This window comes from Mobula hypostoma, chromosome 2 (genome assembly GCF_963921235.1).
Source record: "Mobula hypostoma chromosome 2, sMobHyp1.1, whole genome shotgun sequence".
Taxonomy (NCBI): Eukaryota; Metazoa; Chordata; class Chondrichthyes; order Myliobatiformes; family Myliobatidae; genus Mobula; species Mobula hypostoma.
This window is the reverse complement of record NC_086098.1, coordinates 45,472,773-45,489,919: the sequence shown is the minus strand read 5'-3', so window position 1 is coordinate 45,489,919 and position 17,147 is coordinate 45,472,773. Positions and strand designations below refer to the sequence as shown.

The window sequence follows — 17,147 nt, the reverse complement described above, 5'->3', positions numbered from 1 at the left end:
AATAGCTGCTTAATTTACCATGCAGCCCTGGATTGCCCACTTACTATAACCGAATCTGATGTGGATCTTGGCTTGGATTCATTATTAGGTATCACTCAACAGATACGTATGGAAGAACTTGGTCTGATATATGATAAAATTTCTAACTTGAAAATCTTATGAATCTATGTTCATGATGAAATCAAAACTAATATAAACAATGACTTTCTGTGATAATGGTCAGGTTTCTTTCTCTTTTCATGGACCCACGGTATGAAACTACAAGAAGTAGACCAGCTCATTGCGGCTATGGATTATGTCTCATGGATTTAAGATAGCATAAGAAATAGAGAAAAGTGCTAAATTCAAGCATTGGTCATGAAGAGGTTCACGTTGATGGATCAGAGTAAAAAGGAAGTGGCAGAGACAGATCAGGTTCAAGTTTATTGTACACATGTATATTGCCAAACAAACCAACGTACTTCCAGACCACAGTGTGCAACACAGTACGCATAATTCACACACAATACATAAAGTAACATTACCACAAATAAATTAACAAGTAACAAGGTGTATATTTGTCACAATTTTAAAAAGTAAACAGTATAATGCTACTGGTGCTTCATTTGTGATTGGGCCTGGGTGGAGGCAGGGAATTCAGTGGTCTCATAGTCTGGGGAAAGAAGCTGTTTCCCATCCTAACAGTACTAGTCCTAGTGCTATGGTACCTCCTGCAGGACGATGGGGGGGGTGGGGGGGGGGTCAAAGAGATTGTTGAATAGCAGATTAAGCTGTCTTATTGGAAGAAAAAAGGGTTTAGGTTGGTTTATAGTAAAGTTCAAGGGTCTGCATTAGTAGCACATTTCCAAAATGGAATTCCTACCACTGCATATTGATTTTCTGTAGTTATTCATTCATATAAATAACACATTTTACAATCGGCTCCTGTTAGTTTGAAAGGTACCCTTTCCCTATCTTCATTGTTTTCATTCAGTAAACAGCAACCTACTTTGTTACTAAGTTTGCAAACACGAGAAAATCTGCAGATGCTGGAAATTCAAGCCACTGACCCAAAACGTCCACTGCACTTTTTCCTATAGATGCTGCCTGGCCTGCTGCATTCCACCAGCATTTGGTGTGTGTTGCTGTTACTAAGTTTCTCACTTATTTTAAAATTTTATAACAAAGAAGCTTCAGTTTTGAATGTAAACATCAGATCCTTTGAGCATTAATGTTGGTGTTCCTCTCCAATTTTATTAAGCAATAGTGATGATCAACATTTCCAAGAACCCTTATATGTCACTAAACTGCAAGACTATGATTTTCACACTTCAGACATGATTTCTGAGACATTAAGTAATTGCAGCACTACTCGTATTTATTCAAAAATTTAATTTAATTTTTATTTTCCAGCAACAAAGGTCACATACTTCATTCTATCACATAAATCATCTTCTTTGTAGTTAGGGATTAATTCTGGCAAAGACAAACTAGGATTCATAGTAGAGAAGAGAAAGGAAGCACATCTTTGTTTCTTCTGCTAAAGTTTGTTGTGGCCATACAAGCCTTGTTTCCAGGTACTTTGAAGCCAAAGATTATAAAGTTCTAATACTCATAACTGCAGTGCTGTGTCACTGTAATTGATCTGCTCACTGTCTGATACAAGTGATAGAAGTGAGAGAAGTTTGCTCTCCCAAGACCCTTGCCCATTTCATGATTCTAATACTACTTTCAGTTCCAGTTATGCCTACTATTCATCATATTCTTGCTAACAGTTACAAGTTTAACCAGAGAATAAAATCAAAATAAAAGCCTTGGTTTTTTAGAAGGCATTACTTTCGTGTTAATTTCCCACATGCTGAGTTTATTTTAACTTTTTACCTTATTATGACCAAGTAATTATTTTGTGAAAAAGGAAAACGGAAATTATGCCTTTTCAGCGTGACGAGAAAAAGTTAAAAGTTAAGCAAGTGCAAAGGCAACAAAAGATGAAAAAATACAGGGGCAGATTCAAGTTAGCATGAAAGGTAGAAGATGTTCAATAGCAAAAGGAATGATATTGCAGGCAAATGGGGTAATAATTAGGCAAGATACTAATGGCAGTCTAAGTAAACATGGAAAAAGCAGTATTTTTTGAAACTGAACTCAGTGTTTAGTAAGAAGGGCTGTGACATACCAAGGTGAAAGGTGAAGTGGTGTTTTTTGTTAAGATTTGTTGGCTGAGGATAGAAATGCCAGAATGGGAATAGAGACGCAACCAGCAACTCAATCATGCTTACAAAGGGAGGTATTTGCTAAAATAATCACCCAATTTGCAATTGGACTCTCCAGTGCTAAGAATGGATTGTGAGCAGTGAATTCAGTGGGGCATATCTTCTGTCTCAAAGGAAATACTGAATTCAGGACTTACCTGCTTCAAATCCTGATCCTAATTTAGGGTCTCAACCCAAAATAATGACCACATCTTTGCTTCCACAGGCTTGACCCACTAAACTTCTTCAACAATTCGATGTTTGCTCCCCATTTGCGGTCCATTGAATCTCCATGCTGAATTTCTCAACTGGTTAAGTGCCCATCATAGGTGTGGGTTTAAACTAGCAGTGGCACTTCAGCAATGCTGCCTATTTATAATGTACAGGTGGATCTTAAGAGTCCAACAGTACAGCACCAAATTCAGACTTCCAGCTCTCAGTACCATTCTAATGAATGGGAGTAAACAAAGAAATTGACTATGAGCAGAAAGGTTAAGTGAAGCTTTAGAAAAAAATAATTCTATTCCAATTTTTATATTTTTTTACCTTTTTAGCTTACATTGTTGATGACTTATTTAAAGACAGGTTCCAAATGATTTTGTGATTAACAAGCACAGACTGTCAAGGTTGCTTTGTGTCTAGTTGGCTGATGGTGCCTGCACTCAATCAAGCCAAGAGTTGGCAACCAGGGTCCCAGCAGAATACGTCACCTATGGACAAGATGCAGTAAATAAGAAAGCCATTGATACTAGGATAGTACAAGACTTGTCCCAGAAAGCAAAACTGAAAATATGAACTAAATAGTTTCTTTACCATGGAGGAATGGTTGTGCCTCTGTAGTGAGATAGGAGGAGATAAAGAGGAAAGGGAGAAATTTACTCTGGGTGCTTGAGCTGGTTAACATTATCTCCAGAAAATCAAAAAGGAAGGAAAATAAGTATTTGGTGGCAGCAGTAGGCAGAATGTGGCAGAAATAGATAATGAGTGTGAGATGCAAGGCTGCATGAGAAATCCTACTTTGGTTTGGAGGGAAGGAAATGGGATGATAACATAAATGCAGTTAATGGAACAGTTACAGTGAAAGGATGTGCCAAGAAATGGAATCCTTGGGTGAGTAAAAGACACACCAAAGTTAAGGACTTTGTCAGAAGAGATGCAAGGGTCAGAAAAAACTGAAAGGAGAGGAAGCAATGGGAAGAGGAATAGTTATGCGAGTCTCTATCATCAGGTATCCCTTTATCAAGGGTTCCCAAACTTGTTTGTGTCACGGAGCCCTACCATTAACCAGGGAGTGGGAACCCCCACTCTGTATCCTCATCTGTTACTATCAACTAGGATTGTCAAGGTTAAAGATTTCACATAATGATTTTGGGAGAAATTGTTTCCTTCTGACTTCAGAAACTTTGCTTCTCAGAAACGGAATCCTTACATAACCAGGATACTCTCACCCCGTATTTCAGAAAACGAAAAAACGTATTAAAGAAAAGCAGAAACACTTCCCTTACACGAGTTTCAACTGAAGGTATATTTTTAACTTCTCATTATCTCTACATAAAGTACAAAAGAGCAAGCTTTGACGTTAGCTTTCAGGAATAGTATTTATTTGGTAAGTGCATGAAATTTGAAGCAATTTAAGTTTTGTAAATTATGCTGACAAAAAGGCTTGATCAGTCAAATCTGCCAAACTGCAGCAACAAACAACAAAGCCAAACACTCCACTACTTCATAGGCAATCCCTTTTTCCCTCAGTTGTCATGAGTTCATCAGAAACTGCAATGCAGTTTCTTAACTTCCAATGTTAACAAGATTTGGTTTTCTGGTGTAAGGTAGCAACAGTCATCAATAAAGCACAAAGTTAAACCCATTTAATTATTGTATTCTGCCCTTTCAGTGATTTTACTGCCCCCTTCCTATATTCCTCTCTGACTTTTCACCTCTTCTCACCTGCCTATCACATCCCCCTAGCTCCCCTCCTCCTTCCCTTCCTATTGTCCACTCTCCTCTTTTATCAGATTCCTTCTTCTCCAGCTTTTAGCTAGCTTCCTTGCCTCCCCCCCCCTCCACCTTTTTATTCTGGTATCTTCCCCTTTTCCTTTTCAGTCCTGAAGAAGAGTCTTGGACCGAAACGTTATTTCTATAGGTGCTCTGTGACCTGCTGAGCTCCTCCAGCATTTTGTGTGTGTGTTGCATTAATTTTGCCAAAGTGGCATCAAACAAGCCTCTTCACAACACATAAATTTGACACCAATCCCTGTAAATGGAAATTTCAAAGAGTGACTTTAAACATTTATTCCAGGCTGAATTAACTGATATAAAGACATAAATAGTTTTTTTTTAAATTTGGTAAGTCAACAATCTACACAAAATGTATATTTACAGCATAGTATATTTACAGTGGTGAGTTCAACCCCACCATTTTTGAACTCTCATCCCATAACTTTTTTGCAACTGCATCATCTACTGCTTTAGGCAATAACTCCTCCTGTTTGCAGTCACCAAAATATTTTCCTGACACTCTTTCAACTTCAGGAGATGTAGCCAGGTAGAGAGAGGTCTCTGCTCCTTGTTCTGGTGTTTTAAAGAAAGCCCAGGACAGAAGCTTGAAGATTGGTTGCCCAAACAAAGGGATACTGATGTGTCTTCCCAGGTTTGTGCGTACAATGCCTGGGTGTAGCACATTTGCAGTGACACCGGTACCATCGAGACGTTTGGCAAGTTCACGGGTAAACAGAATGTTGGCCAGCTTACTCCTGCTGTATCCAAAACTTTTGTCATAGCTTTTTTCACTGTTCAGATCATCAAAATTGATCTCACCATACTTGTAGAGTTTGGAGGATACCACCACCACTCTGCTTGGGGCAGACCGTTTGAGGAGGTCTAGTAGGAGGTTGGTGAGGAGGAAGTGACCCAGGTGATTCACCCCAAACTGCATCTCAAAACCTTCCTCAGTTTTCATGTAAGGACACTGGAAAACTCCAGCGTTATTGATGAGAACATCTAGTCGCTGTTCTTCCTTGTGGAGAGAAGAAATTGAGAGATATTTTTCATCCATGACATTGATGCATTGCTAACACAGAAGCAATTCTTGAATCTTTCTCAGAATAATCTACTCATGATCATAAAAACCTATAGGAATGGGAATGAGTGAAATTTTCAAATAATGAGGAATGGGACTTTTCAGAAAGACAGAAATAGAAGTTATGCATTAGGGAAATATAGATGTACATAGACAAAGATCTCTCCTTACAAGTAAGAATTTGTTCACATTTAATCAAGAGCATTGTAAATATGAGTTTTAAATAGGTGTCATTGTTGTTATTAGAAAAACTAAATTGTTTAGATGCAAGTGTATTGATCATTGGTGAAATATCAGTTTTCAATATGCCAATTAAATGCATAGAACACTTCAACTGAACTTGTGTTCCTTACATATTTAGAATTACTATATCTGTATTTAAATTTCATTTTATTCCAAATATGGTGAACTCATAATTGCTCTTGATTTGGCTACTCTTTCATGAAAACAAACTATTAACTTAAAATACATTTAAGTTACCTAAAAGTATAAGTGGTCTTAATAATTTATCATAACTCTCCAGATCAGTTATAGTAAAAATGAACTGTCCATTAACTCAATTCTTGATCAATTTGACTTACAAAATTACACTACAAAAATCTTCAATGGGCTAGTTCATCTTAGCACTCAGCTAAAATGTACTCTAATCAAGTATGGAAAGGTTTGTACCTGCAGGAAAACAAAATGCTAATGTGGTTCACACTGTGGTTGGTAACTTTAGTGTGTGGGCATGGGAAAGAAAGCCTGTGGATGAGGTGGGTTGAAGCAAAGGCTGGAGTGGAATATGAAATTTGTAATCTTAGAATGCTGGGGTACATATAAAGCTTATACAAAGTGCTATCCACTTAACCTTCAGTATACAACCCCCTCATTACAACCTGAGGTTTGGCTAACACCCAAGCAACGTGATGCAACAACCTAAAATCAAATTGGTAAGGAAAAGTTTATATCCATAAAGAATCCCAGGAAAACTAAACCTCTAAGGTATAGAGAAAAAATAAACTTAATATAACAATTTTAGCTATTGTAATCTTGGTTGTGGATCAACAACTTGTGAAATTGTGTCCACATGTATAGCTCTGAAGCGAGCATGCCCGCTGCGCAGCCCCCCCAACAATTTGCTCTCAATGGGCGAGTAATTAGAGGTTTGTTGAGCGCTGCAATCACTGAGAAGACCATCTTGCCACACGGGAATGTGATTATTAGGATGAATGTTTTAAATTGAACCCTATATGGCCTGCAACTTGAATGGAAAATGTTCAGACTTGATAAAATCAAGAGTTTACACACAGAAAAGGGATTAAGAGGATTATCTACAAAATCAAACAACACTGCCAAATGGCAATCGCATGTAAACAATAATATTGTTAACAGACCCATGATTTAAATCACAAATTTTCCATTTCACTAGTGGTGTCTAAAACAACTGTATAGTACACACAATATTGAAAAACAGTATTTCACATCAGAGGCAGATTTAGGAACAGATTTCAGAAACATAAAATCCTAACCTTTACATAATTTATTAAGGAAAGATACGCAATCTTGTTGGACAAACTAAACTGAAATTTTGTCTGAAGGTCATAAGTTACAAGATTCAGTGAAAACCGCTCACCCACATCTTTAAGAGCTCAATAGACTGGGACAGTTCTACTAAACAGAGAAATTCCATCTTTTAAAAGGGGAATCAAGCCCAATTTGAGCAACTGCACACACTGGTAAAAGAAGATCCTTGTGGGAACTTTGATTGAAACAATATTTTAGCTAAGAGACATGGGTTCAAAAAAGGACAGGACCAGATTTTCTCGTATTAAATAAAGCAGAAGCTAAGTGTTCCCTGTTATCATAGGATACTCTGACAGTAATTTCTAGCATTTACACAGACATATGTAAGAATTTCTGCTTAGAAGTATCTGTGAGGAATCTTCAGTCCAATTACTTGAAAAGCCCGATCATTGCTTGGCAGTGCAGGCACACTACTTTGAATTTGACACTGGAATAACAGAAATTCCTGATGGAATACTTGCAGGAAGTTACTGGGAAACCATATTCCTTTATCTCTCAGAGAAAAATCTGTGCAACAGGTCTTCAACATTTTAAAGTGTCTTTAACGCCAACAATGTAGTAGATGAGCATAAACCAGCAGCTAGTCTCAAGCAACACACACAAAATACTGGAGGTCAGGCATCAGCTATGAAAAAAGGTACAGCTGACGTTTCAGGCCAAGACCCTTCAGCAGGACAGGAGAAAGAAAGATGAGGAGATGACCACTCCTTGTCTTTCTTTCTCCAATCCTGCTGAAGGGTCTCAGCCTGAAACGTGGTCTCTACTCTTTTCCATAGATGCTGCCTGATCTGCTGAGCTCTTCCAGCATGTTTTGTGTGTTGCTTGAATTTCCAGCATCTGCAGATTTTCTCTAGCCAGTCTCAAGTTTGAGTTCTTAAAAAATATGTTTTTGGGATTGGTGATCTATTCACTCTGATGAACAAATGGCCAGACAGCCTTAGACAGAAAGCATTTGGAGAACAATGATACCCCACCAGGCTCAGTGTTGAACAGTTGCTCTTTTATTAATTATCTAGATATAGGCATTATGGACATAATATGCAAGTTTGCAGATATTACAAAGATTATGTGCATGCAGAAAAGATCTTGAATTGTTGGGGGAATACTGAGTTTGTAATTGGCAAACGATATAGTACTTGGGCAGGATGAATGATGATGATGTGCAATGCTTCATGGAAAGGCATGAAAAAAGCTGAAGAGGTACTGTTGTACAAGGATCTTAGATGATTCATGAGGAGCTCATAGGGCATGGTCTATGATTGAGAAGACAATTTGTTCTAGGAGAGAGCAGAGATTATAATCCACAATTGTACATGAACAGGACTCAGTTATCGTAAAGAAGTTTTATTTCCAAATATTGAGCCTCAAGTTCAAACTGCCAGTGTATCCAGTAGACAAAAATATAGTTTTGGGTTATTTTCCAGTAAGGGAGAGCCTCCATTTATTACCCCAAGTGTTCTGTCATTAACCCAACACCAGGTTATCTCCACTTATTGGTTATTCAGCATCCAGTGCAACTCATATTTACAAGCCCAAGGTACTGATTCAAGTTGTTAACTTTTTCCTGTTTATTACTTACACTGTTAATTCTGTTCCAATTCATTTCCTACCCTCATTACCCATTACCCTTGCGTTATGATGATAACCTCAAACATTTGTTCTAAACTTTGTGTTAATTAATTCATCTAAACCCAAAAGATTCTATCCCAATTTTGGGCTCTTTCTGTCAGTATTAAGGACTGGAGAATTGCAAATATCACTGCTCTCTGCGGTCTGGAAAATTGAACATGTCACTCCATTCTTCAAGAAGGGAGGGAGGCAAAATACATGACATTATAAGCCAGTTGGGTTGACTTCACCGGTTGGCAAAATGTTATGGTCCATTATTAAGGATGAGGTTTCGGGGTACCTGGAGGCACATAATAAAATAGGTCAAAGTAAGCATTTTTTCCATAAAAGGAAATCTTCTCTAATAAATGTTTTGACAAAATAACAGACAAAATAGACAAAGGAGAGTCAGTGGATGTTGCTTACTTGGATTTTCAAAAGGTCATTGACAAGACGCCACACATGAGGCTGTACACAAAATAAGAGCCTATGGTATTACAGGAGAGATACTAACACCAACAGGGGATTGGCTGACTGGCAGAAAGTGAAGTGTGAGAATATAGGGGGCCTTTTCTGCTTGGCTGCTGGTGACTATAACCATATAACAATTACAGCACGGAAACAGACCATCTCGGCCCTTCTAGTCCGTGCCGAACTCTTACTCTCACCTCGTCCCACCGATCTGCACTCAGCCCATAACCCTCCATTCCTTTCCTGTCCATATATCTATCCAATTTAACTTTAAATGACAACATCGAACCTGCCTCAACCCCTTCTGCTGGAAGCTCGTTCCACACAGCTACCACTCTCTGAGTAAATAAGTTCCCCCTCATGTTACCCCTAAATTTTTGCCCTTTAACTCTCAATTCATATCCTCTTGTTTGAATCTCCCCCACTGTCAATGAAAAAAGCCTATCCACGTCAACTCTATCTATCCCCCTCATAATTTTAAATACCTCCATCAAGCCTGGGGTATGTTTCGGGGTAAGGATGAATTGTACAAAAGGGACGGGTTGCACCTTAATAAGCGGGGCACCAGCATTCTGGCAGGCAGGTTTGCCTCTGCAACACGGGTGTGTTTAAACTAAGTAGTGGGGGGGAGGGGACGAACTGGAAACATAAGGGTGGAGATAAAGGGAAAGTGAAAATAAGAAAAGTTAAGAATGACAGGAGAATCAACAGAGCAGAAAGCTCAAGAAGGGATCATACAGTATGGCCAAGTGATATAAGAACTGATACGGGAGGTCAGGGGAGTAATAAATTAAAAGTATTGTATATGAATGCATGGAGTATATAAAATAAAGTGGATGAGCTTGTGGCACAGTTGGAAATTGGTACGTATGAAGTTGTGGGAATAACAGAGACATGGCTTCAAGTGGACAGGGCCTGGGAAATGAATATTCAAGGGTATACGTCCTATGGAAAGGACAGACTGATGGGCAGAAGGGGTGGGGTGGCTCTGTTGCTGAGAAATGATACTCAGTCCCTTGCCAGGGGGGACATAGAATCAGGAGACGTAGAGTAAGTATGGATAGAACTGGGAAATTCTAAGGGTAGAAAGACCCTAATGGGAGTTATCTACAGGCCCCCAAACAGTAGTCTGGATGTAGGGTGTAAGTTGAATCAAGAGTTAAAATTGGCATGTCGCAAAGGTAATGGTACAGTTGTTATGGGGGACTTCGACATGCAGGTAGACTGGAGGAATCAGGTTGGTGCTGGACCCCAAGAAAGGGAGTTTGTGGAGACCCTCCGAGATGGATTCTTAGAACAGCTTGTACTGGAGCCTACCAGAGAGAACGCAATTCTAGATTTAGTGTTGTGCAATGAACCGGATTTGATCAGGGACCTCAAGGTAAAGGAGGTAGTGACCATAATATGATAAGTTTTAATCTACAATTTGAGAGGGAGAAGGGAAACTCGGAAGTGTCCATATTACAGTTGAACAAAGGGAACTATGGTACTATGAGGGAGGAGCTGGCCAAAGTTCAATGGAACAATACCCTAGCAGGGATGACAGTGGAACAGCAATGGCAAGTGTTTCTGGGATAATGCAGAAGGTGCAGGATCAGTTCGTTCCAAAGAGGAAGAAAGATCCTAAGGGGAGTAAGGGGAGGACGTGGCTGACAAGGGAAGTAATGGACAGCATAAAAATAAAAGAGAAGAAGTATAACATAGCAAAGACGAGTGGGAAGCCGGAGGATTAGGAAAATTCTAAAGAGCAACAGAAGGTAACTAAAAAGGCAATACGCGGAGAAAAAATGAGGTACGAAGGTAAACTAGCCAAGAATATAAAGGAGGATAGTAAAAGCTTCTTTAGGTACGTGAAAAGGAAAAAAATAATTAAGACCAAAATTGGGCCCTTGAAGACAGAAGGTGAATTTATTATGGGGAACAAGGAAATGGCAGACGTATTGAACAGGTACTTTGGATCTGTCTTCACTAGGGAAGACACAAACAATCTCCCAGATGTAATAGTGGCCAAAAGACCTAAGGTAATGGATGAATTGAAGGAAATTTATATTAGGCAGGAAATGGTGTTGGATAGGCTGTTGGGTCTGAAGGCTGATAAGTCCCCGGGACCTGATGGTCTGCATCCCAGGGTACTTAAGGAGCTGGCTTTAGAAATCGTGGACGCATTGGTAATCATTTTCCAATGTTCTATACATTCAGGATCAGTTCCTGTGGATTGGAGGGTGGCTAATGTTGTCCCTCTCTTCAAGAAAGGAGGAAGAGAGAAAACAGGGAATTATAGACCAGTTAGCCTGACGTCGGTGGTGGGAAAGATGCTGGAGTCAATTATAAAAGATGAAATTACGACACATCTGGATAGTAGTAACAGGATTGGTCCGAGTCAGCATGGATTTACGAAGGGGAAATCGTGCTTGACTAATCTTCTGGAATTTTTTGAGGATGTAACTATTAAAATGGACAAGGGAGAGCCAGTGGATGTAGTGTACCTGGACTTTCAGAAAGCCTTTGATAAAGTCCCACATAGGAGATTAGTGGGCAAAATTAGGGCACATGGTATTGGGGGCAGAACATACTGACATGGATTGAAAATTGGCTGGCTGATAGAAAACAAAGAGTAGCGATTAACGGCTCCCTTTCGGAATGGCAGGCGGAGACCAGTGGGGTACCGCAGGGTTCAGTGCTGGGACCGCAGCTGATTACAATATATATTACTGATTTAGATGAGGGAATTAAAAGTAACATTAGCAAATTTGCCGATGACACAAAGCTGGGTGGCACTGTGAAATGTGAGGAGCATGTTATGAGAATGCAGGGTGACTTGGACAGGCTGGGTGAGTGGGCAGATGCAGTTTAATGAGGATAAATGTGAGGTTATCCACTTTGGTAGTAAGAACAGGAAGGCAGATTATTATCTAAATGGAGTCAAGTTAGGAAAAGGGGAATCACAACGAGATCTAGATGTTCTTGTACATCAGTCACTGAAAGCAAGTATGCAAGTACAGCAGGCAGTGAAAAAAGCTAATAGCATGCTTAACAAGGGGAATTGAGTATAAGAGCAAAGGGGTCCTTCTGCAGCTGTACAGGGCCCTGCTGAGACCACACCTGGAGTACTGTGTGCAGTTTTGGTCTCCAAATTTGAGGAAGGGCATTCTTGCTATTGAGGGAGTGCAGCATAGGTTCACAAGGTTAATTCCCGGGATGGTGGGACTGTCATATGTCGAAAGATTGGAGCGACTGGACTTGTATACTCTGGAATTTAGAAGGCTGAGAGGGGATCTTATTGAAACATATAAGATTATTAAGGGATTGGACACGCTGCAGGCAGGAAGCATGCTCCTGCTGATGGGTGAGTCCAGAACCAGAGGCCACAGTTTAAGAATTAGGGGTAGGCCATTTAGAACAGAGTTGAGGAAAAACTTTTTCACCCAGAGAGTGGTGGATATATGGAATGCTCTGCCCCAGAAGGCTGTGGAGGCCAAGTCTCTGGATGCTTTCAAAAAAGAGATGGATAGAGCTCTTAAAGATAGTGGAATCAAAGGTTATGGGGATAAGGCAGGAACTGAATAGTGATTGTGGATGATCAGCCATGATCGCAGTGAATGGCGGTGCTGGCTCGAAGGGCCGAATGGCCTACTCCTGCACCTATTGTCTATTGTCCCCCCTCAACCTTCTATGCTCCAAGGAATAAAGCCCCAACTTGTTCAACCTTTCTCTGTAACTTAGGAGATGAAACCCAGGTAACATTCTAGTAAATCTTCTCTGTACTCTCTCAATTTTGTTGACATCTTTCCTATAATTCAGTGACCAGAACAGAGGTGTTCCAAATGACTTGGCAGTGTGCCCGCTGCTTTTCAGGTTATATGTTAATGATATGGATGATAGAATTGATGGTTCTGTGCCCAAGTTTGTGGATTATTAGGTGGGAGGGCAGGTAGTGTTGCAGGTATTTGGACACGTTAGGAGAATGGGTCAAAGAAATGGCAGATGGATTACAGTGTGGGGAAATGTATAATCATGCACTTTGATACAATGAATAAAGGGATAGACTATTGTCTAAACAGGGAGTACATTTGAAATAGTAGGCCAAAAGGACTTGGGAGTTCCCGTGCAGGAGTCCCTAAAGGTTAACTTGTAGGTTGAGTTGGTGGTAATTAAGGCAAGTGCAACATTAGCATTCCTTTCGAAAAGAATATAAAAGTAAAGATGTAATGCTTGGACCAATCAGGCATCGGTCATTTGGAGTACTGAGAGTAGAGTTGGGCCCGGTATCTAGGAAAGGATGTGTTGCCATTGGAGAAGGCCCAGAGGAGGTTTATGTGTTAGTCTTACTCAATCCAAAAGTATTAAGTATTTAGTCAGTGATTTTTATTACCTGTGATAGGCACCTATCATTCAATATATTTTGTGTAAAAACAGAAAATGCTAGAAACACTCAATAGATTAGGCCATAACTGTCAGGGTCACCTCCACAGATTTACACTAGTCCTTAGTCCACCAATCACCCCAGAATGTTTCCCTGTCACTCCCCTTCTTCTCTATATTGGCCACCGCAGCTCTCCACTCCAAGTCCAGATCAGGTTTCGAATAGAAACATCGACAGTTTCTTTCTTTTCACAGAAGTTGCATGACCCGCTGAGTTCGTCTACACACCGTCTCTCCTGCCCAGTCTTTCCCCGGGTATTATGTATTTAAGGCCGTTCCTCACCTCGAGAATCTGCCGGCAGAAACTCCGCACAGAGCTGAGAGAGGCAAGGTCAAGGTGGCGCACCAGCACCTCCCCGGAGGCCCCGGCGTCGCCTCGCTCCTGTCGCCGGATCTCTCGGGCAGCCTCCTCGGCTGCTGCCAGGTCGCGACACGCCATGATAACCCTGGCCTGAAGCCGAGCTAGGCCTGCAGCCGTCGCCCGCCCAATGCCACTGTTGGCGCCGGTCACGATTACTGTTTTTCCGCACATGGATGCCGGTACCCGCAGGCGGTCCGTGCCGCCCGTCCCACCCGACATTAGCCAACGGCCAAGGTAATAAGCGACCGTCAGCCCGGCCAAGGACAACAGCAGCATCACACGGCACACAGCCGCCTGGCAGTGCCCAGGGCCGCCGCATGGCAGTGCCCAGGGCCGCCGCATGGGGTCAGCCTCGAGTCGGCACGGGCCAGCTGTCAATCACACCGGGCTCACGGATGACGTATCTCCCCAACACAAAATGCTGAACGCAGCGGGTCAGGCAGCTTCTAAATTGGGAAATGGAGAGTCAATATTCCCGGCCGAAACTCTTCATCAAGACTGCAAAGGGCGATGAGAGAAGTCAGAATAAAGGGGAAGGGGGACATCTGCACACGCACGAGTGAATCCAGGTGGGAGGAGGGAAGTGGGAATGAGGTGTGAAGCTGGGAGGTGATGGGTGGGTGTGACCAAGAAATGTAGAAGTCGTAATCTAGGAGAGGCCAATGATGACCATGGAATTCCCATGCACTTTTTTTTTGGCTCTTCCCACTTACTGGAGACCAAAGGTGTAGCCATGGGCTCTGGCTATGCCTGTCTTTTCACAAGCCAGAGAAAATCTGCAGATGCTGGAAATCCAAGGAACACACAAAATGCTGAGGAATTTAGCAGGTCAGACAGCATCTAGGAAAAGAGTACAGTCGACATTTTGGGCCAAAACCCTTCTGCAGAACTGGAGAAAGAAAGCTGAGGAGTAGATTTAAAAGCAGGGGAAGGGAGAGAGAAACACCAGTTGACAGGTGAAACCTGAAGTGAGAGCGGATGAACCAAAGAGCTGGGAAGTAAATTGGTAAAAGAGGCAGCCATGGAAGAAAGAAAAGTGGGGGGGGGGGGGAAATGAGCCCCAGAGGGAGGCGATGGGAGGGCAAGGAGATGAGAGAGGGAAAAGGGGATGGGAAATGATGAAGGGGGGGAGGGGGTCTTTTCATTGGCGCGTGGAACGGTCCATATTACATGCCTACACTGGTAATGTTCCTGACCACTTTATCTACTTCATCAATGACTACTTCCTGCACCCATTCTGTCCTCATTGATTTTATCAACTTTGCTGCAACTTCCACTCACTCTCAAATTAATTCAATCCATTTCCAACAGCTTTTTTCCCTTTCTTGATCATTGGTTCTTTCTCCAATTAGCTACTGACATTTTTTTTTGCAAAGCCACTTACTTTTATAGTTACATTAGCTACACTTCATTCCACTCTGTTATTTGCAAGAATGCTACTTCCTTCACTCAGTTCATCTGTCTCTGCCACATCTGTTTTCATTATGAAGCTTTCCATTCCAGGGCATCAAAGATGTCTTTTTTTCAGAAAACGGGAGTCCCTTCCACTGCACTCAATGCAGTCCATAAGACCATAAGACAAAGGAGCAGAAGTAGGCCATTCGGCCCATCGAGTCTGCTCCGCCATTTTATCATGAGCTGATCCATTCTCCCATTTAGTCCCACTCCCCGCCTTCTCACCATAACCTTTGATGCCCTGGCTACTCAGATACCTATCAATCTCTGCCTTAAATACGCCCAATGACTTGGCCTCCACTGCTGCCCGTGGCAACAAATTCCATAGATTCACCACCCTCTGACTAAAAAAATTTCTTCGCATTTCTGTTCTGAAAGGGCGCCCTTCAATCCTGAAGTCATGCCCTCTCGTACTAGACTCCCCCATCATGGGAAACAACTTTGCCACATCCACTCTGGCCATGCCTTTTAACATTCAAAATGTTTCTATGAGGTCTCCCCTCATTCTTCTAAACTCCAAGGAATACAGTCCAAGAGTGGACAAACGTTCCTCATATGTTAACCCTCTCATTCCCGGAATCATTCTCGTGAATCTTCTCTGTACCCTCTCCAACGTCAGCAGATCCTTTCTTAAATAAGGAGACCAAAACTACCCACAGTACTCCAAGTGAGGTCTCACCAGCGCCTTATAGAGCCTCAACATCACATCCCTGCTGCTATACTCTATTCCTCTAGAAATGAATGCCAACATTGCATTCGCCTTCTTCACTGCTGACTCAACCTGGAGGTTAACTTTAAGGGAATCCTGTACGAGGACTCCCAAGTCCCGTTGCATCTCAGAACTTTGAATTCTTTCCCCATTTAAATAATAGTCTGCCCGTTTATTTTTTCTGCCAAAGTGCATAACCATACACTTTCCAACATTGTACTTCATTTGCCACTTCTCTGCCCATTCTTCCAATCTATCCAAGTCTCTCTGCAGACTCTCTGTTTCCTCAGCACTACCGGCCCCTCCACCTATCTTTGTATCGTCAGCAAACTTAGCCACAAAGCCATCTATTCCATAATCCAGATCGTTGATGTACAATGTAAAAAGAAGTGGCCCCAACACTGATCCCTGCGGAACACCACTGGTAACCGGCAGCCAACCAGAATAGGATCCCTTTATTCCCACTCTCTGTTTCCTGCCAATCAGCCAATGCTCTATCCACGTATGTAACTTTCCTGTAATTCCATGGGCTCTTATCTTGTTAAGTAGACTCATGTGTGGCACCTTGTCAAACGCCTTCTGAAAATCCAAATATACAACATCCACTGCATCTCCCTTGTCTAGCCTACTGGTAATTTCCTCAAAAAATTGTAATAGGTTTGTCAGGCAGGATTTTCCTTTAAGGAATCCATGCTGAGTTCTGCTTATCTTGTCATATGCTTCCAGGTACTCTGTAACCTCATCCTTGACAATCAACTCCAACAACTTCCCAACCACCGACGTCAAGCTAACAGGTCTATAATTTCCTTTTTGCTTCCTTGCCTCCTTCTTAAATAGCGGAGTGACATTTGCAATCTTCCAGTCTTCCGGAACCATGCCAGAATCTATCGACTTTTGAAAGATCATTGCTAATGCCTCCGCAATCTCCACAGCTACTTCCTTCAGAACACGAGGGTGCATTCCATCTGGTCCAGGAGATTTATCGACCTTTAGCCTATTCAGCTTCCTGAGTACTTTCTCTGTCGTAATTGTGACTGTGCACACTTCTCTTCCCTGCCACCCTTGAGTGTCCGGTATCCTGCTGTCTTCCTCAGTGAAGACTGATGCAAAATACTTGTCCAGTTCCTCTGCCATCTCCTCATCTCCCATTACAATTTCTCCAGTATCATTTTCTATCGGTCCTATATCTACTCTCACCTGTCTTTTACTCTTTATATACTTGAAAAAGCTTTTAGTATCCTCTTTGAT

General features: G+C 41.6%; 1 protein-coding gene across 1 annotated transcript; it reads right to left on the bottom strand.

Annotated features, from left to right (window-relative positions):
* Positions 1 to 283: 283 nt before the first annotated feature.
* On the bottom strand, positions 284 to 14,092 carry rdh14a (retinol dehydrogenase 14a). The gene is made up of 2 exons (XM_063036477.1): positions 13,658 to 14,092; positions 284 to 5,244 (listed from the first exon to the last, which is right to left on the bottom strand). Exons 1-2 carry the CDS (start codon positions 14,075 to 14,077, stop codon positions 4,621 to 4,623), a joined length of 1,044 nt encoding a protein of 347 aa, XP_062892547.1. The 5' UTR covers positions 14,078 to 14,092; the 3' UTR covers positions 284 to 4,620.
* Positions 14,093 to 17,147: the final 3,055 nt, after the last annotated feature.

What these genes read in the sequence shown, in the direction of transcription:
- rdh14a (XM_063036477.1), bottom strand. Translation starts at nt 14,077, where the DNA reads ATGCGGCGGCCCTGGGCACTGCCATGCGGCGGCCCTGGGCACTGCCAG. An exon ending in TCTGCCGGCAGATTCTCGAG is followed by an intron (nt 5,245 to 13,657) that starts GTGAGGAACGGC and finishes TCTCTCCACAAG; the next exon opens with GAAGAACAGCGACTAGATGT.